At 43.0% G+C, this 24,958-nt stretch overlaps 2 protein-coding genes across 5 annotated transcripts in view; one reads left to right on the top strand and one right to left on the bottom strand.

Annotated features, from left to right (window-relative positions):
- Positions 1 to 6,596, top strand: part of ROCK2 (Rho associated coiled-coil containing protein kinase 2) — a 105,736-nt gene extending 99,140 nt beyond the window's left edge. For 2 of the 3 annotated variants that reach the window (XM_075414849.1, XM_075414847.1), the window contains 3 exons: positions 491 to 704; positions 5,133 to 5,242; positions 6,487 to 6,596. In XM_075414849.1, coding sequence (XP_075270964.1) covers positions 491 to 704; positions 5,133 to 5,229 — 311 coding nt within the window. In that variant the 3' untranslated portion in view covers positions 5,230 to 5,242; positions 6,487 to 6,596. The remainder of the gene's footprint in view (positions 1 to 490; positions 705 to 5,132; positions 5,243 to 6,486) is intronic. The other variant, XM_075414848.1, reaches the window with a different exon arrangement.
- Positions 6,597 to 14,610: 8,014 nt separating this feature from the next.
- SLC66A3 (solute carrier family 66 member 3) lies at positions 14,611 to 24,569 on the bottom strand. 2 transcript variants are annotated; one of them, XM_075414845.1, is made up of 7 exons: positions 24,384 to 24,569; positions 22,093 to 22,175; positions 21,551 to 21,620; positions 20,872 to 20,929; positions 19,534 to 19,654; positions 18,285 to 18,326; positions 14,611 to 15,612 (listed from the first exon to the last, which is right to left on the bottom strand). In XM_075414845.1, the coding sequence occupies exons 1-7, from the start codon at positions 24,524 to 24,526 to the stop codon at positions 15,518 to 15,520; spliced, it is 612 nt and encodes a 203-aa protein (XP_075270960.1). In that variant the 5' UTR covers positions 24,527 to 24,569; the 3' UTR covers positions 14,611 to 15,517. The 2 variants fall into 2 exon arrangements, with proteins under 2 accessions (XP_075270960.1, XP_075270961.1); XM_075414846.1 differs by having other exon boundaries at positions 15,522 to 16,330.
- Positions 24,570 to 24,958: the final 389 nt, after the last annotated feature.

Here is a 24,958-nt window from a genome sequence, read left to right as displayed (position 1 = left end):
CTCACCCCTGTGAGTCAGCAGCAGGTGGCCAATGTATATACATACATACCTGTTGTACTGTCAGCCTCATGCAGTAAAGCGTGGTGGTTGTAAGACTGCTCACGCAGTGTGTTGGGCTGCAGTGCTATGCAAAATGACAGTGTTCGTGCGTGTTATAAAATAGCTTACATTACGTGAAGTTTATTCCTTGTGACTCAGGTTACAGTTTCTTGGGCTCAGGCACACCTCTTTGTGTTACTCTTCCTTGTTTTTCTCCACGTGAGTGTGTCTCGTCCACAGTACTAAGTTGTTACCCTCTAAATGTGAGGAGGCGGCACTGTCAGCAGCCAGGAGACAATGTTTGGCAAAATGTGGTTCACTTCGCTTTTGATTTCTCTGCTGATTTCTCTTTGAGTTAATTGTGAGAGTATGGTAACCTGACAACTAATTTTTTATGTGGGGACGTGTTTAGTAGCAATATTCATTTCTATTTTTAAAATTCTTCCTACAGTGTACTATGATATTTCAACGGCAAAGAATCTACTACTGTTAGCTAATTCTACGGAAGAACAGCAAAAATGGGTGAGCCGACTGGTGAAAAAAATACCCAAGAAGCCTCCAGCACCAGACCCCTTTGCTCGATCTTCTCCCAGAACTTCCATGAAGGTACAGCCAAACCAGTCCATCAGACGACCAAGTCGACAGCTTCCTCCAAACAAACCAAGGTGACAACAAGAGATACTATTTAGTTTATTGTTTTAAACATTTTACTACAATTAGTGTCATATGTTGATGAGGACAATTGACCACACATGTTGTTGACTCCTGACATGTGATCTAGCATGCCATCTTCTGTAGACCTCAGTTAAGTTGTGAGAAGAGACATTATCTTGGTTCCCTTGTGTAAAAGACCTTGCATTACCTGTTAGTTAACTCGACCACAGGAATAATGTATCCCATTGCTCTTACGTGTAATAGGCAGAACTTGTAACATCATCTGTAGCCAAACAGTTCCTGTGAACTGGCAGCTGGTAGGGAAAATGGGGTTTAACTAGACAAAGAGTGGGTGAGAGGGATGTGAAGATTTGAAAAACAAAAAAAAAAGAAAAGACAAAAGAAAAAATTGTTTTAAAATTTTCAAGATGGCGACTGCTGTACCTGATTTCAAGGTGAGCAGTGAAGTTATTGTGGTTCTAATGAACCTTGGAGAGAATTGGGTACCTTCAAAAAACAGTCTGGAAGGCCTTACACATAACAGAAGACTGCACGTATTTTGTTTCTTATCGGTTGCTTTTGAGGCATGTGTTTGAATTCCTGCCCCACTGTCAGATTAGACAACCGATTGTGGATTTGTCTGTTAGTGTGTGTTTCATCTGACCAAATGTATATATCCGTGTCTGGCTCCATTTACAGCTGATGTTTAGGAAGAGATGTTCTCAGGATTCACGTGCTCCTAGTGAGAAGAGGAGCATACAGCACGCTCTTCGACATCTACAGTGAAAACCTAGTTCAGATGACTCTCACTTTTGCGTCTCTGCCCGCGGGGGTTCCGTAGCGTGGAGCCCGCTGCTGCAGTGGTAGACACCTGTCTGAGCATCACTCCCACCTTTTGCAAGAGAGCAGGAAGATGTGCGGTGGGGGATCACCATTTGATCTGGAGCACTTACCAAAAGATGGGAGAATTGGTTTCTGTTCCTTATTCGGCCTAGAAGGACTTATGCTCATGTCTCGTGACTCCTAAAAGAACAGTCTTACCAGTTTCCCCTGATCTGGGGAAAAAATGTCCATACAAAACCCAGTAATCTATTATTGGATCACTTTTAAGGAGCAAAATCCTATACTGAATTGTGGGAGTGCTAACATTCTGCAGGTAGTGCTTATGAGATTGCACAGTACAGAATTTCTGGGCTTTTTTCAGTTTGCTTTTTTCACCACCTGGAGCACTGGCTAATGCTTGGTTATATCAGCCCCCAGTTGTTGACAGCCGGTGAAAGATTTGGTCTGACTTGGGTTTTTTTGGTGCAATATTCCAGCAACAAGGGACAGTTCAGCAAAGGCTTACCATTTTTCCCCAGAAAGATAATTTGGCAGTGGCTAGACAGTATTGCTCTCCTTGTTTCTGTGACCAGACCGACACCAGTATCTGGGCTGGCTGGTTGGAAGCTGGGTTGGGGGAGTTGCGTGCTCTGTCTGACTGTGGTGCTGTTGTCACCACAAAACAGCCTTATGCTACAGAGAGGTAGATCTTAAAAAAATAATGGTATTTTAATGTGTGAAAATGTGTAGTGAAAGGACTCAAAGTAATTTAATTTCACTTCCCTCCTAACTTCCATACAGTCTAATTTTGGTGATTTACTTCACATAGTTAAAAGAAAGTTAGACCTCATAATTTGGATTTTAAATTATTAGATATTTTTTTTTGTTATAACCATGAAGGTAAAAAGTTTTGTAATTACTGCTCTTTAGGGACTGATTATTGAAGAGTTTCTTTGTGCAAAACTAACCAAAATATCAATGTTTGGATTGAAGCATAAATCAAAGAAACATTATTTGGGACAACTTGAGGGACAAGTAAAATGCTTTTCTTCTGCATCATGCTCACAATCTAATTCATTAGCGTTATTCTGTTTCTTACTGTTGACATACAAAGGGTATATTATAAGTTCTGATTCTTTTTCCATAGCTATTCTTAGGTGCTCTGAAAATAATTTTTCTCCTTCTAACACCCTTCTTTCAGTCTTCATGACCTTTTTTACAAAATGCTTTTGTAACACAGTATTTACTCCTACCATTCTTCTTACTTATGGTCCTCCTCCACTACAAATCAGTCTTGAATGTTTTTTTTTCTGTCTATAGATTTTTATATCTGTATATTTTGTAATGGTGGAAAACGAGGACAATAAACATTTTTGTTTAAACCATTTTATTCTTGCAGCTAAACTTTCCAAGTTAGCTTTGCAAATGTACCAGACAGATGGAAAAGCGTAGTTCTGTGAGGTTATCTCACCTGTCACCTTACTTATGCAGGTCTGTCAAACCAGTGGAAATTTGCATGGATTTGAGCACTTTTAATTAGAAACCACATACTTATAAGTTACTGTAATTGCTATGGCCACTTGATATCTGACTGGTCCTTCTATGAGGCTTTTGTGCAAGGGCTTACCATATGGAACAATTCCTTTTCTGTTAGGGACTTCAGTAAAAATGAAGATCTAGTTGCCAGTTAAACCTGGGGACAAACTGGGGCTGAGCCAGTGGTGGGCCCTGGCAGCAGGCTCTGGGACTGCGGCAAGAGGAGCACAGCCAGGCGACCGAGGGAAGAGGTGACCCGCCTCAGTCCACTCCCTGGTCTGCAGCGAGGTACAGCCTCCGCGCCTGGGCGCCCGGATTCAAACCAGACATTGAGAAACTGGGGAAGGTCCAGCGGAGGACACCAGGATGGTCAGAGCGGAGGCTTGAGGAGCTGGGCTTGTTCAGCTTGGATGAAGGACAGCTCCAGGGCGGTGTCGTAGCAGCCTGGCCCTGCCTGTGGGGAGGGCATCAAGGAGATGGAGCCAGGCTCTTCAGTGCTGTGTGGTGGGAGGGTGAGAGATAAGGGGCTCGGCTGAACCAAGAGAGATTCCAGCTGGGTGGAAGGAAAAGCCAACACAGACAGCTGGCGGGGAGGCAGGCTGGTGAGGCTGGACAGGCTCCATCCCTGGAGGCTTTCAGGACCTGGCAGGACAAAGACCTGAGCAGCCTGGGTTGGCCTTGCAGCTGGTCCTGCCTGGAGCAGGACAGTGGGCTAGAGGCCTCCTGAGGTCCCTCCAACCTGCATGGTCCTATAAATACTGTCCCTGCTAGGAATTTCACACAGCGATTGTTTCTCCAAGGTTTTTGTGGCTGTTGTTCTTTGCGGTGATTTAAGAAAGGGCAAACCAATTTTTGATACAGACCATACAATTTTTGATATCCATTCAGATGGATTATGTCAAAAGGATAATTCCAAATTGAAAAAAATCAAGTTTAATAATGCCTGTTTTGGTTTTTCTTTTTTTGCTTTAAATGGTGACAGTGCCTAATATATTCTTTAAGTGTTTTAGAAATTACAGTAGCCATAGTTCATATAATAATATTGAGCCTTTTCAGGGATATATTGTATTTATAAGTGTAAAAACTTTAAAAAAAACCCAACCCTTGAAACCCATTTTGTTTAAAGCAGGTGATAAACTGTATTAAATGCTGTAGCATGTTTTAGTTAAAACACACTCAGTGGTCTGTTAGGGCAAGGTTTCTATCTCTGCCTCCTATGGCTGGTGTATAATCCTGATTTAAAATAATTGAGCTCACTGGTGAGATGACTAGACTGGGTTTCATTTCTTGTAGCTATAGCAATTGAGAAGTTAGTACTTGCGATACTAATCTAGGATCCTTTCATAACAGCAGAAAGAGGTGATTGCTTCTAGACGGTGATTCATCCCATCCTAAAATAAATGCCTAAAATAGGTAAAATGACTCATTTACTGACAAGGTTTGCCTCGCTTGCTTTGTTCTGTGTTGACCACAGAAGGAGCACAGGCAGCGACGCCTAGAGAACAAGTTGATGTATCCTCTTTTTTTTTGGCATTGCTTAGTTTAAATAATGAACTACAGGATAGTGATATAGTGTAATCCCACTGTATTTGGGATACCATAAAATTCTACTGTTTGTATTGTTTGTAAATTCAGAGGACTGTATTTTATTTGATGTCTTGTTCAGCAATCATAGTTACTTGATTTTATTGAAAAAATCATTAGCCTTGCCTTATTGTCTGGAAAGGGATAGCAGGAGAGCATAGAACTGCACCTCAGTCAGCAAGAGCAACAGCAAAACAGGAAGCAGCTAATTTCATGAAATGTACATGTCGGTCTTTCCTACTGAAATTTTTTGGGAAATACCGATATGGTTAGCTGTTCGATAGAATTGAATTATTTGTGAGATAAATTTCCAATGAACAGAGTATTCCTGGCTTACGTGAACACTAACTGAATCTTTATATTCCATGATAGGCGAAGGAAGGAACCCACCTACCTTAACAGGCTTTTATTTTAAAAGGTTTAGTGATAACAAATGGAATTTTGAAGTCTTTTATAGAAGTGTGACACACATTAAACATCAAACCCTCCTGTTGCAGATTACTTGATCTGGCATTTAAGGACTGGGATTGGTCATTTGATGATGTTGATGATATTGATGGTGATGATGATGATGACGATGTTTTTGATTTCTGAAGAAGTTTAAGGGGTAAATCTAAATAGTGAGGAATGGATTTGTTTGCCTTTGAATACAGCATGCTGTGATGGATTTTGTTTCTCAAACCAGAGAAAATACAAGATCTCATTTTAATATTTTAAACAGTAAAAATGAGATTCTGTTCATGATGTCGATGAATTTTTAGAGAAGTCATTTTCATTAAAATTGTGTTGTTGCCTTGGTCAGTGTTTTTATTTTTCTAATTTTAGATCTTTATTCAAAACTCATGTCTGCCTGCCCAAAAAGAAAATAACCTCCTCTTGTCAGAGTAGTTGCTCATCTGTAATTGTAATATTGCTAACCTCTGCACATAACTTTTGGAGGTTGAAAGGGAGATTGTAGCAGCTGGATGTTTAGCTGAAATAGAATTGGTATTTGCAAATACTTCTCAGTTTGAAGCTTAGAACATAAACTGATTGGTCTGTGGCTAGCAGACATGAAATCACTGGAGTTCTGCATTTTGCTTTTCTACCTGTGTTATGAAGTGAATTTGACTTGGCTTTCCTTTGCAGTGCTGTGCTTTTTGGGTACCTAACCGTGCATTTGAAAACTAGGGAAACAAATGAGCTTTTGCAGCTTCTGTGATACGGTTTCTGTGACTGCTTTAGAAAAGATATGGCCGTTTTAGTGACCTCACTTCTCCCGCAGCTTACTTAAATACACGATGTGAATGTACTGGAAATAGTGACAACTATTTTATAGTTCTCAATGTTTAATCATTGTACATGTTGATGCAATGTTATATTTACACAGAAAAAAACCCTCAGTGTTAAATTCCTAAGAATTCCTTAACATAGTACATAAGGTGTCTCAGCCTTGTAAAGGAATGGGCGATGACAGCAGCACTAGGGCTGTACCTCCTCTGTGTACTCATTTAACGGAGATACCAGCTCTTGTAGAATTTAACTGGCTTAGTGTTTACAGTAACAAGCATTAGGTTAATTAAATATACTGCATCTTTATGTATTAAAAGCTTACAAATTACTAATCTTTTAGAAGCGACTATTAGTGTTGTGCACGTTGTACTTTACCCCCATCTGTTACAAGGGGGTTTAACTGCTTCGGGATCATGATGTGTAAGGATGTCCTATACTTAACAGTACTGTTGAATGTAGAGGTGACATTTCTCCCAAGTGTGCTGATGAACCCATCTTAAAGGAAGGCTTTGAGGAAGTATATTTTTGTCATATTACATTCATAGCATTTACTGACCAAACTTCTGCTTCTTTTTTCAGCTAACTGCTTTCCGTGAATGCAGACGCAATTCAAGGTGATAATTTTCTTCCCGTTACAGCAAGACTGAAACATATCCCAAAATATATTAAAAATATATATTCTCCTGAGAGATTGTGCTATATATATCAGAGGTTTACATTTTTGCTGCAATATAAATTACTAATCTCTGAGGGTTTTCCTGCATTCTCCTGCGTGATTGATCAAATGAGGAATGGTTGGTAAATAGTAAAAGGATACGTTAGGTAAGCTTTTAAACTCTGTTCCACAAAAGCTTTCTTGGCAAGACACATACACTACATTTCATAAAAGGATCGAGAGGAATGAATATTAAAACAGAAGAAACTGACTTTTCAGCTTTCGGAAAGATGCCACCAGCATGCCTGCAAGAAGAACAGGAGGAAGATCCAACACAGTGATATAGACTGCATCTGTAAGAAGTGACCATTATACTGTGTATATATATTGTACTGTAATACTGCAAGAGGGTTTTAAAAATCTTTCCACTTTATTTTTTTATGCTTATTAATCAGATACCGTTACTTATTGCAGTTGCAACTATGCACTTGTATAAAGCCATAATGTTGAAGTTTATATCATTCATACACGTCTATCAGAAGCTGCATGTCAGCGTTCAGCAGCTAGTATAAGTTTGAAGTATATACTAGTTTCAGCTACGTCATCGTGGGCAGTCCCGTTTTACCTGTCTAATTGCCTTAATTTAATTTTTTTTCCAAGTTTTTTTGCCCATTCTCTCTATTTAAGGAGAAAAAGAAGGTTTACCAGCTCTTAGGATGCAATTTTGCTTTGTGGCAGAAAAAATAGTGCACTATTTTTACACATAGTAAGTATATCAATGTCAGCCTCTTTTGAATGTATATCGACTGGTTTTAAGGGTGGAGAAGTGTTGGTTACAGAAACAGTGTCTGATACCATTGGAATTACTAGACCATTTGCTTGTACATGTAACTGCTCATCCAGCCCTTTTTACGAACCTCAATATTAGTTATTGACTTATATTAACCCTCATTAAGTGCTATGAAACTTCATTTTGCCTTGTTTTTGCATACTCTCCTAGATGTGTTTTTTTTATTTCTGGGGAAAAAAAAAGGATCTGTGACTATTTTTACATTTCACAACACAGTATCTGAGGACTGTCACAAACTTTAAGAAAACTAAAACATACTGTAGATGTATTTTTAAATTTTAAATCTGGTTCTCTAGCACATAGCTGTAGGCATAGATAAATATTTCAGTAGTGTGTTTTGAGAACTGATAGCTGGGAAGAAAGGGCCTCAGAGGCACTTAATCTGACTTTTTCTTTTAACTTGGAGTTGTACAAAAAAATATAATTTATGTGGGCTCATTCATGATGTGTTCATAATTATCCCAGACAATGCATGTTTTTTACAACTACAGTATGCGATGTTAAACATATTGACAGTAAAAAATGTAGTCTCCTATTTGGTCTCTTTATATATATTTATATATATATATTTAAAATATATATATATATAATATTGTGTGGGAGTGCAGTAATTTAAAATATGATCTAACACTTCAATGAAGGAGGACATTTCACTTTAAAATTTTGTTTGTTTGTTTTTGTTTTTTTTTAAAGAGTGTTGAAATGTTTGGAAGGATAGGACCAGGATTTATTTAACACTATCATGAAAGGTGGACTTGGAAACACTGAAATACTGAAAATTAATAAATTTATTTACATTTTGTAACCTCTACTACAGTTCAGCTTAACAGAGCCAGAATGTATTCAGTCTTCTATTTATGCACTCACAAAGTAAGATGTTGTTTGTGAGTTCTTAAATTCAAAACTAAAACTTTCATATCATTTCTGTTAGGTATTATTACCCAGCGCACAGCTACAGTGTTTTTTCCCTGCTTGTTTCCATTTACGGAAGTACGGTATGTTTTTAGGTAATGCAGATTTGCATAGAGTACAACATCAAAAATGTATACAGTAAAACTGTTTCCATTCACTGAATGCATAAATATTTTATATATATATATATAAAAATGTTACATTGTGGGAAGTTCTATCCTTTGCTGGATTGGAGAATATTATATATATATATATTTTTAAATAAACTATTTGAGTAAGGTAAAATAGTTCCTGAACTTGAGAAGCTGGTAATTAATTGAAAAATTTAAATATACAGGCAACTGCTGCGGCAGATGTGGGAAAGGCAAGGGCTGCTCAAAAGGAAGCCGAGCGGAGGCTGCGTGTGGAGGAAGGGCAGGCGCCAGGGAGCTGTTCTGGCAGACTGACAGTGCCGAGGCTGGATCTGCCGCGTTTTCTCTCCTTGGCTTGCCCTCATTTACTGTGAATCGCTGTGGCCCTGTTAAGCCTGGCATTTTAGGAAATGTACTGTACTATAGTATTTACCAGCCTCAGTTTATACATGCTGTACTTGCAGGAATGGTTATTAGGTGTACATACAGCAGGCTGTATTGGGAAGTCGTCATAGAACGGTGTGGGCGGATAAGGGAGCACTGGAGGTCTTCTGCTCGGACCTCTGCCTCGGAGCAGGGCCCACTTAGCGTAGGTTCCTCGTGGCCGTTGAGTTTTCAGTGCCTCTCGGGATGGAAATATCACAGCACTCCTCCGTTCTCGTTCATGCAGTTTGTCCCAAACCAAAGGAGCAGCGTGCGCTGTGTTGAGCTGTAATGCGGAGGTCATTTGGCCAGTGGGTTGACGTGCACTAACCTTGGTTTGTACCCAGGACACAAAAGGCAAAGCTGTTCATTGTTGAAGTTGCCTGTAACTTGGACAGCGATGCACTCAGACATGCTCGTCTGAGGAACGAGACAAGTCTACTGAGATGGACGTGGCAGAAAGAACACTAAGCACATCGAATCTCGTTCTCCCCAGAAACCACTGCAATGAATGGAAAAGCTCACCGTAAAACCATTTCTCCAAGAAGTGGGGATTCAGAGGAACTGTAATTTATCAGCACAGGGATGCTCATTATGAGCCTTGTTATGAAAATTGGGGTATTGAATCTTTGCCCCTTTGTAGAATCGTAGAAAGTTTCGGGTCGGAAGGGACCCCTAGAGGTCATCTAGTCCAACCCCCCTGCAGTGAGCAGGGACACCACTAACTAGATCAGGTTGCTCAGAGCCCTGTCCAGCCTGGCCTTGAATGTTTCCAGGGATGGGGCCTCCACTGCCTCTCTGGGCAACCCGTTCCAGTGTTTCACCACCCTCATTGTAAAGAATTTCTTCCTTATGTCCAGCCTAAACCTACCCTGTTTTAGTTTAAAACCATTACCCCTCGTCCTGTCACTGCTGTCTCTACTAAAAAGATTGTCCCCATCTTTCCTATAGGCTCCCTTTAAGTACTGAAATGCTGCAATCAGGTCTCCCCGCAGCCTTCTCTTCTCCAGGCTGAACAAGCCCAACTCTCTCAGCCTGTCCTCGTAGGAGAGGTGTTCCAGCCCTCGGATCATTTTCGTAGCCCTCCTTTGGACCCGCTCCAACAGTTCCACGTCCTTCTTGTGCTGAGGGCTCCAGAGCTGAATGCAGTACTCCAGGTGAGGTCTCACCAGAGCAGAGTAGAGGGGCAGAATCGCCTCTCTCGACCTGCTGGCCACGCTTCTCCTCATGCAGCCCAGGACACGGTTGGCCCTCTGGGCTGCCAGCACACATTGCCGGCTCATGTCCAGACTTTCGTCTATCAGTACCCCCAAGTCCCTCTCAGCAGAGCTGCTCTCGATGCTTTCATCCCCCAGCCTGTATTGATAGCGGGGATTACCCCGACCCAGGTGTAGGACCTTGCACTTGGCCTTGTTGAACCTCATGAGGTTCAAAGGCCCACCTCTCCAGCTTGTCCAGGTCCCTCTGGATGGCATCTCGTCCTTCTGGTGTATCAAATACACCTATCTGGTGTATTTGTAGGCAGGAGGCATTGTTTTATAAGGGTAAGAAAGTGAAGTTACTCCCTGATACTTGCTATTCCCAGCGTGAAGCTAGATTTGACCACTGCTGCCTTTGCTCCAGGAATCTTACAGAAGCTCCAGGATTAAGGTGATCTTTCAAAATAAAAGTGATAGTGAAAGGCAGCAAAATTACACAGTTATAAGTGTATGTAGTCCTGCATACCTTAAAGAAATCCAGAAAGGTACATCTTCGTCCTGAAAAGAAAGGGCAGAGAGCACAGCAATTGCCTGTCTGTGCAGCCCTTTTTTAGGTTGCCTGGGGGAGCTGCGTAGAAATGGTTTGACAGCCAGGACAACTGCATGTGATGCTTCAGATCACCCCATTTTGAGGTCTAGGCCTTCAACATTTGGTGAGAGATGTGAGCCTACTTGTATGCATAGTCCTTCATTGTCATGTCCCAGTGCTGCCGCTCAGGTCATCCAGTTCTTCTTGTCATTTCTCATCACCCTTGCTAGCTTGGTCTTATGAAGCACTGAATTGCCATGTTAGCAATGTATCTTGATTGGATATGTGCTACTTTTTATTAACGAGTGAATTGGTGGAAACTTTGGAGGTATCTGAGGCATTTAATACCTCCACTGTTTTAAGGCTGCAGGAGCCAGGAACCGCACCGTCTGAACCCCTTTTCACATTTGCTGGACCTAGTGTCGTCTCCTACCTCAGCTGCGTTTCGTTCTTCACATCGGCTCTGGAAGCTGATCTTGCAGGTCTGGCTGCAGTGTCAGGACTTGCATCTGCTTGCTGGATGCTGTAGCCTCACGTGCCTGCGTGGTGGTGTCCAGCAAATCACAGCCTTGGTGTGCTGGGGGCCAGCTGAGATTCAGCAGGACCTGTGGAGCCACTTGTCAGCCCTGGAGCAATGGAAGGCCCTGGTAAACACAGTGAGGGAGCTCTCCTGTATGCAGAGAGACCATGAGGACTGTAAGTCACGCGGATTTAAAATGTCTCAAGTCACTGTCTTGGAAATCAGCTCAGTGGAATCTGTATGTAGTCAGTTGCTCAGAGGTGAAAGGATTTCTTTACAGTAATTGGGTAACTTAAAATACACTTTACGCAAGCTCAGTTTGTGCTTCGTTAGAGTGCTGATTTACATGAGAGGGGGGACACAGAGGCACGGGAAGCGTGTTCTTCCATTTCGTGTAGTATGAGACGTCTTGCTACTGCTGGGCAAAGCCTCCGAATTCAAAAGCAGGAACCGTGTACAGCCCGAAGTAGGCATACACACAGGTGACTTGCAATTACAATAAGGTGGTAAGTAGAATTTATTTTCAGCATGGAGTCATGTTGCTATTAAATTTGAATCATAATCATTATTAGCTAACTTTTCTTGTCACATTTGAGGCTGGTGCAGGTTCTGTCCTTTAAATTAGTTTCCCGAATACTTGACAGATAAAAGAAGATGTCTGCCCTCTTAAAGCTCCTTTTCTGTGAGTCAATACCACGTAATACACAGAAGTACTGGTTTAGGCCAGTGACAATTTAAGACAGTTACGGGCTGAAATAATGAAACAAAACAGGACATGAACAAAATTATGACAATTACTTAAATTGTCCTTTATGTATTCCCAATTAAATTTGATCAAAAGTATCATGCAGTGTAAAAAACCTCTTATTTTGCCTCTGGTCCAAAGACTGGATTTTTTGCCAAGACAGAGGTGGCACTTGCCCCAAACCACTTCCAAGGTAGAATGGAATAGTTGACATGTTTAACTTGAAGATGTCTCTATGTCTGTCTTGCCATCAGGCAGGAAACACCTGAGGTCCATCAGGACTCGGGTCTGTGAGACTGCCAAGGTCTTGCAATTGGATCCAGCAGAAGCGAGGAGCTGGCAGGTTCTCATGGTGATGTTTATTGTGGCTCCCAGACACCTGTTTGACATCAACAGCCATCATCTCCAAGAACTCGTATCTCTGAGGACTCTAGCTCAAAGTCAAGCAAATGAAATTCAGTACAAACCAAGAATTTAATAACATCCTGAGAGGAGTTTTTCAGCTTCCTCACATTCCAAACTGTGACAACCTTAGGCCATTATTAGTGATGAAGACAACATTTCATGTTCTGCTTCATGTATGAATGTGACTCCTTGAGTACTGAAGAATCTGCAAGGGAATGGAACAAACCATCCTGAAAAGAATTAGCAGGAAGTCATTATTATTTATCGCCATATGAAATACATGGCTTGGAAACTACCTCACGTGAGTGGATCTCCACGACTGTGTAGCTTTTAGTTTATAATAGTTCTTCCTGTGGGCTCTGAGCTGTTCCTTCTTTTTTTTTGTTCTCCCTATTATGTATGTCCTTGAATGGGTAATGATTGATTGGTGGAGGAAGAGTAGTTTTACCTCATTTAGAGGAGTGAATGAAGGCTTTCTATGAGTTCTGAGCTGGTTGGGACCTTTTAGCTAATTGTGAATGGCTTTCTCCAAACAGTCAAAAGTTCTGAGCGGGGGGCGGTTGAGGCGTGCCCACCGCCCCACCCTGCTCCTCCCTCTCCTGTTCTAACAGACACGTTGAGCAGAACTAGGCTGGGGAACAGCTACATGCACAGCGTGAGTCAGCAGAAGAGGCCCGGTGGTCGGACGAGGACAGGCAGTTCTGAGCAGTCTGAGCAGTAACATCTTCTGCTGGGTGAGAGGCACCCAGAGAAACACATCTACATCTATGTAGCCCTACACTGCACAAAATACTGAGTGTTACGGAGGCGCATAGGGTGGGGGAGATGGTGGGTTTGCATCTGTGTGTGATGCCCTGTTCACTGAGGACCATTCAGAAATAGGCTTTTGGGAGAAGTGAGCTATGCACACCTTCCACTGTATGCTCCTCGCTTTCAAACCTGCGAGCTGTTATTGCTGGGATCATACCCTCGTTTTTTTGGATAGTAAATCTCATGATAAACATTTTCTTTCATGCTGTTAAGCTGGGCTTTGTGCCGAAGTGCAAACTGTAGCTTATCTGTCACCAAATGCGCAGTCGCAGCTCATCCTGTCCACAGCTGTAGAGATTCGGGGCTGTAGTCCAGCTTCAGTGGGCTGTACGAGAATTCACACCTTGTCTTCTCACAGGCAAGAAAATTCGCCCTTAGCTGAGAGCCCCGACAGGACCCACACCTTACCACCCGGGACAGGAAAGGCTGATTGACCCTGTGAGCTTGCTGTGAACTGGTGCAGGTGGACACCGAGTGTGTAATTCAGCACCTCTGCCAGACCTGTGAGCGGAGGCGTGTTCCTCCCAGCCCGCTGGACTGGCGTTGCTTGCTGCCCTACACGCACCGCGCTAAACCCACGACACTTCCCCTGCCCGCCTTTGGTCCGCTGCTGCGGTACGCAGCAAACAACTTGCTTGTGCCCGCCCGGATACTGTGGAATGATAACTTTAACAAGATTTACCCTCCCCGCGCATCTTGTCCAAAGCTATCACCTTTACTCCAGCTTCAGAGAAGATTATGGTTTACATACTGGAAAACCACTAGGTCTGCGCTTGTCCAGGACTTGACCGTGATTCTGCCTTATGAAAGTGAAGTAAGTTCTTCTCTGGGGAAGGAAAGAAAAAAAGGCGCGTAAAACTATTTACTGCTATCTTCTGATTTGTTCCGTATCTCATGCAGCTTGAATAAGAACTCACAGTCCAGCTTTCCAAGTCCACAAAATTACTTTACCTTAAGCCTGTGAATTATCCAGCTGCTTTTCTTTTCCTCAGTCTCTTTTTTTTCTGCAAGTTTCTAAGACTATTTATTCTGTGTGTGTTAAGTAACCTCTAAGGAACTTTCCTTAAATGCATTTCAGCATTTTATGATGAAAATATTCCAGTTTGAAGTTCTGATCCTCAACCTGAAAATGGAGTGTCTTCATTTTGCTACAGCATCGCTCAGGAGTATGAAAGATGTCAACAGCAGACAGGGTTTGGACTTCATACAAACCTTTCTCTATCAAGGAGAGCTTTAATTTAAAAAATGAGATGAGAAGTGTGGGGGTTTTTTTCTTTTAAGATGCTGGAGCTCTTTAGCATTTTAAAGGTTATTATACAGTCTGATGCTTCAAATATTAAGGTGAAAGCTGCCCATTAATGACCTGTAATGAATATTTCATTTTCTCTCCATATATGGAAATAACAGAAAATGAAATGTAATGAAAATGAACTCTAAGAATGACATTAATCAGTTATGAAGAATAGCATTTATTAATATGACCTGGAAAATGTATCACCTGCCACCACTTAGACGACTTTTACAGCTTTAGTAAGATCAGTAACAGGATGTTTACAGTTACTCTCTCAACCGGCGTAGAAACATTTATACATTTTATTGAAGTAGTAAAAAATCCTGATCTTTGAATTTGCTCTCAATAATGTGAGATACATGAAATCGTATGTCCACAGACATACCCCTTCCCACCACTGCAAAATCAGAGTTTCCAAAGCAGCTCCATTTTCTGGTGACGAAGGTCTCAGTCTGACTGCTGAGTGTGCGCTGGCAGAAACATCTGCTGCTGCAGGCCCCGCTCTTCCACGAGATGATTTAGTACACTGCAAGGAAAACCTGCCTCAAACGTAGTCGGTGCAGTCTTCTCATAGTCTTCAAGGGTGTCAGGACCAACGGTGCCTTGGTTTTAACAGTCATACTGTAAGAACTCTTTCGGAAAGGCATATCTTTTCATTTTGGAGAATGGAATGAGAATTGAAGGCAAGCTATAGGATTGCTTCTGTAACTTTTGGTTGGAATGGCGTTACTTCTAAAAGCAAAAATCCCCCTTTAATAGTTCTCAAGAATGTCCTTTTCCCTTTTTTCATATACCTACTACAAATTGATTAGAATCTTCAAAGTAAAAACTGAAGTGAAGTCCTTACATTCTTCATCACCCTTCAGCACAGACAGGCTGAGAACTAACGAAGCAGAGAGCAGTATGATCGCAAACTGGCAACCCCTGGAGATGAGCCTGCTGTGGTGCATCCAGCTGCACCTGTAGACGCGTCCCTGTCAGCTGGATGGCGGCTGGGGACGCCGGGCATCCCTGCAGGAACTTCTGCTTGAACACAATTTTTAACTCTGTGGGGCAGAGCTTCATGGATTCCTGTACATTCTAGTCTGCTGTTCCCAAACCAGTGGGTTCAGTGGATGAAAGCGCAGGTTGAAAAAGAATTCGTAGCTGAGTTTTTGCTGTTTTCCTAACAAAACCTGGGTATATTGAAGAAAGTGACCATGGGTATCCTGTATCAGCTGTATAAATTGTACCATTTAGGTGTTGCATGTAAGTGCTACAATCCCAACTGGATTTGTGACTTCGTCACTAACACACTCAGAGCCGTACTCTGAACCGGACCCTACTCAGATTTTCTTTGTCCTGAAATGCAGGTAGTTAATGTCAAACTAATTGAGTCGCTTTCAAGAAGACAAACATCTGTTGTTGTTTTTCAAACTTGCAGCAGATGCAGAAAGATGAGTTATGTCAGTGCAAAGTTGCTTTTGTATGATTGAAGAAAATTGCTTATATGTAACCAGAAAGTACTGAAGCGATATGCAAACATACAAACATCTAAACACAAAACACCTTGTTCATTTAGTAAAAAAATCCAGAGAAAATGTGGTATCAGTGAAACTTTTCTTAAATGACCACGAAAAATATGCTGTTTAAGTATCCTGTCAGAATTATTTCTAAGAGAAAATAAGCATGACTACTAATTATGCTTCGGGATAAATACTAGGCTTAAGAGAGAGAGAGCTTCCTCAACCTTCGTTCTGTTGTTTAAGCTTAATTATATCAGGTTTTATTGATGGTAACTATGTTGTGTGCTGATGAGTGTCTTCTAATCAGTCTTTTTAGTTTTCCTGTAGTGCAGGATTGTGGCTGTGACCCAGATATTGAGAATGAGCATGGTTATGAAACGGATGAGAACTAAAAGGGGGGGAAAAAAAATCTAGTCAGCATAAATTCAAAAAAATCAGCTGCTGTCATTTTCAAAAGACACGCTGTTTTGTAAACCTTCTGGTGTACAAACAGGCTGGTTCCCATTCTGCAACTCTTTTCAGTCAATTAGTTTAATTACCTTGTTTAGGAACCCAGAAATTCTCAAAGTAAATATAGCAGAGAAGAGCATTTAGCATGTGCAGGTGCTATGTGAAAAGAATACACTGCAGTACCTTGAATTCCTTTGTGACAAAACCAGGAGAACAGCACAAGTTTGAGCAGCCTCATATAAATTTATACTTACACCAAAAATTAAAGTTGGGAGCCGCAGCTCACATCCTTTATAGTTGTGTGTGTTGTTTATAATAAAAGGATTATTCTCTACTGCCACCTGTTAAGTTTAGACTTTAGGGAGACCGGAAATACTTGTGTCTGTCAGATTTTAATGAAAGGAAATCTGACAACTGAGAAAAAAGCAGTTTTTCAGTATCTTTATTAAATTTCAGATTTTTTTTAAACCAAAATAAGCTTAGTATCTCTACCTGTGAGACCACAGTTTGAAGTGTATCTAGTATCAGTTTGGTAAATGGAATATTCATGGAAATGTACACAAAACTTTGTTTCAGAAATATGTAGTATTTGACAATTTCATATGTGTGCATGAAACCAAGATGCACATGTCAAAACATTCAGTGTTAGAAGTTAACTGGAAACTTTTCCCACTAGACCAGCACTGTATCAATATCTGCTGCCACCTCCTCCATGTTCCAAAGCGTTCTGTGCTGTATTTTAAAAAGCAGCTTTAACCAGAGCCAGCTTGTTACTTTCATGCTGGTTTCCTCCCTGCCTTCCTCCCCTCTATATACCTCTCTTGCTCTTAATCGGCAGAAGTGTGCAGCCATGGGGGAACTGGACTCGATAACTGACCCAGACTAAGTTTCTGCGTGTGCATTATGCCATTCTTTGGTGATCCCGTTAACTGCATGCCCCCCCAAACTCTTACTCTGGCAAAGAGAAAGCAGCAAGTACGGGGGTGAAAATGAGTGGCTGAAGAGAGGACTTCCTTCTCCTGTGAAAGAGGCACTTGAACTGCTTGTAAAACTAGAGCCTTGCTGTGGTGCAGAGGACTGCTTAAGAAACAAATAAATCCATTCATACGATGTTTCTGATGAAATACCAGTTTTGAACTAGAACAAGGATCCCCCAAATGAAGTACAATGTGATTTTGTTACTGTTCTTACATCTACCAAGTCTTGATTTCCAACGATTTATTGAAAAATCTGCTGCGCGCCTTAGCTCTTTCAGTTTTGTCAGGATGGTAAGAAGCTGTTAAATAAATTTGCTTTATGATGAAATAAGCTGCAAATTACATATTTTAAGCCAATTTTTTGTGAGTTTCTAGCCAGCCTACCATTTCATTTTCAGCCTGCCATAAACTTTCTGAATGTAGTGCCTAAAGCTATTCATGTACTAAGCTGAACTTTAAATAGTTTTCTAGAAGAGTTTTTTAATGCACAAACCCCACAATAAGAATAGGAAACACTTATTATTTGAAAAGCTACCACTTAATGATTGCAGATTTATTATGTTGTGTTTTACTAAATTTATTTATTTGCGTATTTAAATATTAAAGATTTTTCATGCTTTGTTCTGCTATTTTCATAAGTTAATTTTATAGTGCTCTTGCCTTTTGAAAAAAATAATGGCTTTTGGACCACTTGTCACCATATGGTAAGCGTAAGCAAGGTTTTTTGTTTTCTCCAGGTATTTGACTGATTTGTAATCCTGTGCTACGTTTTTAACAGTAACTCCTTCCCTCACCATGCTAAACCACCAGGTTCCCGGTTTGTTCTGAGACCAGATACCTGCTTTTACAAACCAGCTAAAACCGACCATGGCAGCTGTTACCTTGGAAAGGTGGGCGATTCCGTACTTCACTCACCTGCGAGATCATTTGTAGTCATTACAGTGGTAACTATTCTTGCTGTAAATTGAATGAATTCTGATTAGTGGAGTAGATACGACACGTTTGTACTTTCAAAACATGATGAAATACCTATTTTTCAGTAGAGGATACTCCTGCATGAAAATATACGTTGTATAGACATTCCCCCTTACAGTGCATCCACTCTTCAGTATTTTAGCTCAGAGATCGAGCTCTCACAGCTGAGTGACACTGTATTAAGGGTCTCTTTTTAATGAGAAAATCACTGGCATAATTAGAATCTTTGTATCTCTATCTGTCTATCTATCTCACTAGACTGGATGTGGTCGGAGTTTACTGCTTCTCTTTCTGTTCAGCCCCCTCCTTCGGTAGCTGAAATCGAGCTGCACCCACAATCGAGTTAGCATGACTTAACCACTGTGAATGTTCACATGCATGCTTTTAGGCTTCTGCAAATATGAGGAATTCAGCTTTCCTTCCCACAACAAATCTAAACGTTCATTATTTCACATTTGCAGCAGACTAAAACCATTTACAAAGTTTATTGCCATTGTTCAGCGAACATATCACAACTTCTAATTATTGACTTTAAAACATTTCTTTTCTGGGGAAACAGATCCAGCATCACTATGTTTTATAGTAAGAATATTTTAAACAAGTGTTGTGAATATGACAAAGGCACTCCTGACAAATAGCTGTAGAAGAACTGTTCATGCAGACCACGAGGTAATTAACATATGAACTGCACAAACCACTGTTCTTGGTACATTCTTAAATTCTCCTCTGTTGAGAAATATATTTACATGTCATCATAGAGTTAAAGGTGTTTAGCATTAAGTATTTGTCTGTAGATGACTTTTCAGAATTAGGATTGTCTAACTACAAAACTTAGCACCTTTTCACGCTGGATCACTAGTAATTTTATTAAATCCTAGAACATTAAAATCCCTTCCTTGTAATGACACTCCTTCAGTTATTTTAACTGTACCAGGTTCCTCTGCCCGTAGCTGTGTGTTTTCTAAGTTGAAGCGTCAGTATGACTGAGCTGGTGTCAATGGCAAAACTTGGTTTCAAGAGACTGCATGGTATCTGAGTGTCAGAAGTCAGCACTAAGGGAAGCTACGTTAGGCAAGATTTTTACCTACTATGACTGAGTAAAGACCTAGTGAAAGAAGCATTAGGAGGAGGAGATGCGGCTTTAAAAAAAAGAAACTCGGTGCTTCGCACCACATTGCCCATAGCTTACTTGCGCTGGTATATGCAGCCATACTCCAGGTCAAGGCGCTCACTTGTCCAGAATCTTTTGTCTGCCAGAGACACCGCAGCTGAGCCAGCTTACTGGCCGCACTGATGAGCGTGCACAGGTTCTGAAAAGCAGGTAAAAAAAGGGAAAGGACTCTGCCTCAGCCATTGTGTTGTCCAAGTGCTTAGCTTATGGCTGTTAGTAGGTAATTTACTAAAAACCAGGACTAGCTTTTTCATTCAGAATAAAAACATATATACTTTTTCAGTATTTTGCAACCCAAGCATTTCAGCTGCTTACTAAGGAACTGTGAAGCAAAAAAATTCAAGTTGCCAAAAGCAAGGAACTGATTTCTGAGGTGCTGCCCGGGAAGAAGCTCAAAGAGCACAACAATTGCTACTGCTGTTGGCAAATGCTTGATAGAGGCACATACAGTAAGAAGCAAAGAAATAAAAAAGCCTCTCAACCTGCTACATAAGACTGTTTATGAAAGTTAGCTAAAATGAGACTGATCTAAACAGCCAGGTTGATTCAGACCATCTGTTACCATTCTGTCTGGCAAACAAAACCAGAAAAGAATGAGAAAACTGACAAGAATGTATGGAAAATGAGTCCAACTGGTGGGAAAAAGTAATGAAAGGAACCAACTATTCACCCTGTCATCCTTTCAAGGGGGATTTTGTGATGGCAGCAGCTAGAGGGGACCTCCACGTGGGTCTCTGTGGCATGCTCGGATTCCCTTTGCGAGCAAGGAGCGGTAGTAGGCTTAGAAGCTTTTATCCGCCTTTGTATCATCTTTTGCATTAGCAACTCCAGTTCATCCCAATTAAATTTTCACTTTCTTCTGATAAAAAGGGCAAAGACCATCTTTAACCTATGTAGGGCATTACTGGATGATATTTTTCTTGCAAAATTCTAGGACTAATGGGGGAAAAAGATCTCAAGAATTAGTTAGCATTCCCTATTTTAAATGCTTTGACTGATGCTCTAGTCTTTTCCTCTCCTGTTAAAGGTTTATTAGTGGGGATTATGACATTAGGACTAAAGAGGCAATCTTTTTTCAGCATCTTAAACCATTGATATTTTAAATTAAGGCACCACAATTAACAGCTTTACGTCAGAACATTTCTTTTTTCATAGTCTCCAATGCCAGCACTATGTTTTCCAGCTGCTCGCAGAAGTGAAACAGCTGTATTTGAAAACGGAGGTTGTTCTGGAAGCTAACCCAAATGATTAATTCTTCCAAAGACACACATAATGAGAGATTTCACTGATCAAGATGTCCAGAACAAAAGTTGTTTCATATGTGGCCCTAATTTCAAATAATCATGCGGCACTTACCATGGCCAGGTCTATTATCCACTTCCGCAGCGTTAGGATGTACCAGCCCCCCCAGAATCTTACATTATGTTAAGTTCCATAGCACTGAAAATTCTAGGATAATGCAGCTCTTGAAACTGCCTGGGGAATTAGATTTTTTTTTTAAACATCTGGAAAGGATCTTATTGAAACTTTGTAACAGACTATGCAATCTAGATAAAATATATTAAGCACTGGTTGAAACACTAAGTGTTCCTGTTTTTCACACTGTCTTTGGTTGAACAGTGCCTGGAGTTTCTCAAGAGCTTCTCCAAAGCACAAGACTTGAGATTTAAGCCCAAATCCTATTTAAAAGAAAAAGAACACACTGCTGTGTTCATCAGAGCAAGTACAGTCTGCATGGGTAGGAAGCAAGAAAAAAAGATTCATTATTTCCACCCTGCATGTGTAGCAAAAGTGTGAATTAAGAACTGGTCTTACTCCTTATCAGCTGTGGGCCTTCTCAAGCACAGCTACACGTAACGTTTACTTCTTGCAGAGATTTTACCGTGATCCCAGAGATCAGCATGTGAATGTGGAATGCATGCAGAGGGGTGGCTGAAAAGGATCTACAATGGTAGCACAAAACAAATGACGACATAGCTGCTGTGCCAAGAACTACCAAACAAGCTACATAAAATTTCCAGATTTCAAAGGATACGTGACTGCATACAACAAAGCTCGTTTCATGTTTCCACTGAAACGCAGAATAACCAAAAGGAGAATGACATCTGAAACAGACAAAAGACCGCTCATCAGAGAAGGGAGAGAAGGGGCCCAAAAGCACCCCTAGACAGTTCCACTGGGCACTGTGTCTACGGAGACCCATTTCTTACACGTTTTGTCTCTCAACTTGATTGATGTCCAAGCCACTGCAAGCTCCAAAATGAAGCTTTTCTTAGAGCCTGGAGTGTTTGTCGTGTTTCTCTCAGATGTGGAGTCACCGGATAAAGGATGAGCTTACACTGCAACTCCACCCTGTGTGTATTAATTAGATCTTTCTCCTCCACCTGACCATCTATTCTCATAAAATTTACAAGAATTCAATTATATTTGCGATGTTCATTCCCTCTTCCCCTCGTCTGCAGCTGGAACTGGTCAATGGATTCACGTCACTGCAGTGGAGTACCGTACCTCCATGCAGAGCCTCGGAGGGCTGAATGAGCCCTGTTTCATTTCCAAAACACAGCTTAAAAAAATTACCTTGTGCAATGATGATGGGATATTCCAGGTATGTCTGCAGAGGGTAACCGTAATAGATCTGGTACCTCAGAAACACAAGGAAGCTGAACAGAAGGACACAAAACAGCGTGACTGCACGAAAGGACAGCACCACTCCTTCACAACTTTTGTTACTGTTTTGGTTTTGCCAAAAGGCTCCAGATAGGCGTAGCCCCTGCTGTCAAACTGATCAAACAAATATGACAACAAAGTGCAAGCCAGACGATTCTGTAGTCTACTTCTGTTACCCTCAAACAGAATAAGATGTAGAGAACTGCCCACACTTCTTGTCAAGGTCTTTGTGTCATAGTGCATAAGGCATAATTTCATTAATTACAACTGACAAGAAAGAAAGAGCTCCAGACCTAGAAGATACCTTCTCTTTGCAATTGCCTTGGCACCTCTGGGATAACTCTGATTTCTTTCTTTATGCCTGTAGTTTAATCTATACATGAAGCAAGTTTTACAGGAGTTAGTTAGAAAACATCCTTCAAGCTGTCTAGACCACACTATTGCAAGATTGCCCAGTGCATCTGTACTGGTCAGACTGAGAGTCTGTTCTTAAGTGCCCCAAGCAATGGCAATTCTCCTTCCTGCCATTCCACAATACAGTATCTAAAAGGACTGAACTTTTATCGCATTTTCTTTACTTTCTTCAACTTTCATGCAAGTCCATGGGGTTAGACAGAAACTTCAAGGCTGCAGAGAAAACAGAAAGGGCATAGTTTTATGTAAAGAAAAAATGCTGGTTCCCAGCGCAGAAAGATGGCGTAAGGAACTGCCCACCTTGTAATAAACTGGCTTTTACAATATTCAGAATTTTAAAATGTGAACTTCCTAGAATTCTTATTTCTTGCAGGGTCAAATTCTACTCCTTGCCATCAGCACTACGCTTCTGTGTTGCACCTCTGTGGGGTCCCTGCATCCTGACTCTGCGGCACCATCCCAGCTTGCACCAGTAGCCCCAGAGCTCCCAGAAACTGGACCCAAAGTCTTTAAAGCCTGCAGGGTAAATAGTTTACTAAATAAACAAACAGTCCCAATAAAAGTTTCAATAAAGCCTTGTTTGCAACTCTTCCAAAACGGTTTTGCCCAGAGCAGGTGGAGAGCCCGCAACGGTGTGGGTACTGTGGTTATCACGCCGGTGCTGAGGAGACATTCGTGGCTCCTCCATGCTCACCTGAAACATGACTTACAAAGCCTCTTTAATGCACACCAACACATACGAAACGTTCAAAAAACATGTAGATGCGGCACTGCGGGATATGGTTTAGCAGGCATGGTGGCGTTGGGTTGATGGTTGGACTTGATGATCTTAGAGGTCTTAGAGGTCTTTTCCAACCTATGATCCTATGAAAAGACCTTTAAGATCATCAAGTCCAACCTTCGTGAGTCCATGAATGACTTCCAAACGCTGGCACCGCTTTTTGGCCAGGGCTGTGGGGCAAGCCACCTCTGCCAGCGCTGGAATTCTGCTCGCTGGCTCAGAGGGGTACTGAGGGGCGGCAAGAGGAGCAGCGCGGGCGCGGAGGGCCGCAGCGGGGACTGTGGGGATGCCGCAGGGCGAGGTGCAGCGCGGCGAGGGGCCCGTGCGCCCCAGCCTCCGCACCGCCGGCTGCGCCCCGTCGGTTGTGCGAGGCGATTTTCCTGAATAAAAAGCCCTTTTCCATCTTGGTGCAGAGAGCTGGGAGCCGTCCAGCGGGATGCTCTGCCCACCTCCACCCCTCGGCTCGGCAGACGGAAGGCTCTTCAAGGTATTTTCTCTCGCATGCTCGTGCCCATGCACAGAGCTCCCGTCTTTATTTTCCATTTAGTAAGTCTAATCCATGTAAGATTCCAGACCGACAGGCCTTTGGAGTTTGACGAGGTCTGTAATTTCCTCAAAGAACGACTACGCTTTACCGATGTGGGTGTGCAGCCCGTCCAACTGGTATGACCGCTGCACTGCCGGGCGCAGGGACCACGGAAAAGCCCAAACAAACGGCTCGATCGCAGCCGACGGTGCTGCCTCCAGCTCCCAGCTGGGTGAAACATGCCGAGTTTCCCGGACATCCGAGGAGCTCGGCCGCCCGGGGCTGGCTCTCAGGGCGAGGGGCGCAGGGCCGGCCCGCCGCCCCCTCCCCGCAGCCGCCCCCTCCCCGCAGCCTCCCCCGCGCCCTGGAGCGCGGCCGGCGCTGGGCAGACGGCAGCTCCCTTCCCCGCCGCCGCGAAGGGAAGCCCCGCTGAGGGAAGCCGCCGCCCCGCCGTCCACCCTCCCCGCCCCGGCGCCTTACCCGGCCAGCTCCAGCAGCAGGCTGCCCACGCTGACCCCCCGCGCCGAGCGGGCCCTCAGCACGGCCGCCAGCTGCGGCAGCTTGATGGCGGCGCACACCGCCCAGGTGCTCCAGTGGGCCAGGTCCAGCAGCGCCGGCGCCATTCCCGCTGCGCGCCCGGGACGCGGAGCCCGCTGCGCCGTGTGGGGTGCGGCGGGGAGCCCGCCCGGCTCGGCCCGGCCCCGCAGCCGTCACGGAGCGCGGAGGCGGCCCGGCCTGCGGGGAGAGGAGAGCCCCGGGCCTGGCCGGGCTGGGCGCGCCGGCGGGCGGCTTGGCAGCGCCGGGCAGGCCGGGGCGGCTCCCTGGGGCGGGGGAGCGCCGGCTGGCGGCCGCCGGGCGGGGGCCGGCCGAGGCTCCTCAGCGTCGGGCCGAGGAGCGCCAAGCTCCAGCTCGAGAGCGCTGGGCCTGAAATTAGTCTTTCTTCCCTTAAAAAATGCGACACCCGTGGCGGCGGGGTGCTGCGGGGCTGGCAGGGTGCTGGCGGGCCGGGTTCGCCTGGGAGCGGCGTGGGGCAGCTCCTGGCCCGGAGCGGTAAG

Source organism: Opisthocomus hoazin, chromosome 2, assembly GCF_030867145.1.
Source record: "Opisthocomus hoazin isolate bOpiHoa1 chromosome 2, bOpiHoa1.hap1, whole genome shotgun sequence".
Lineage (NCBI taxonomy): Eukaryota > Metazoa > Chordata > Aves > Opisthocomiformes > Opisthocomidae > Opisthocomus > Opisthocomus hoazin.
Note: the sequence above shows the minus strand (reverse complement) of the source record. Positions and strands in the feature narration are given on the sequence as shown.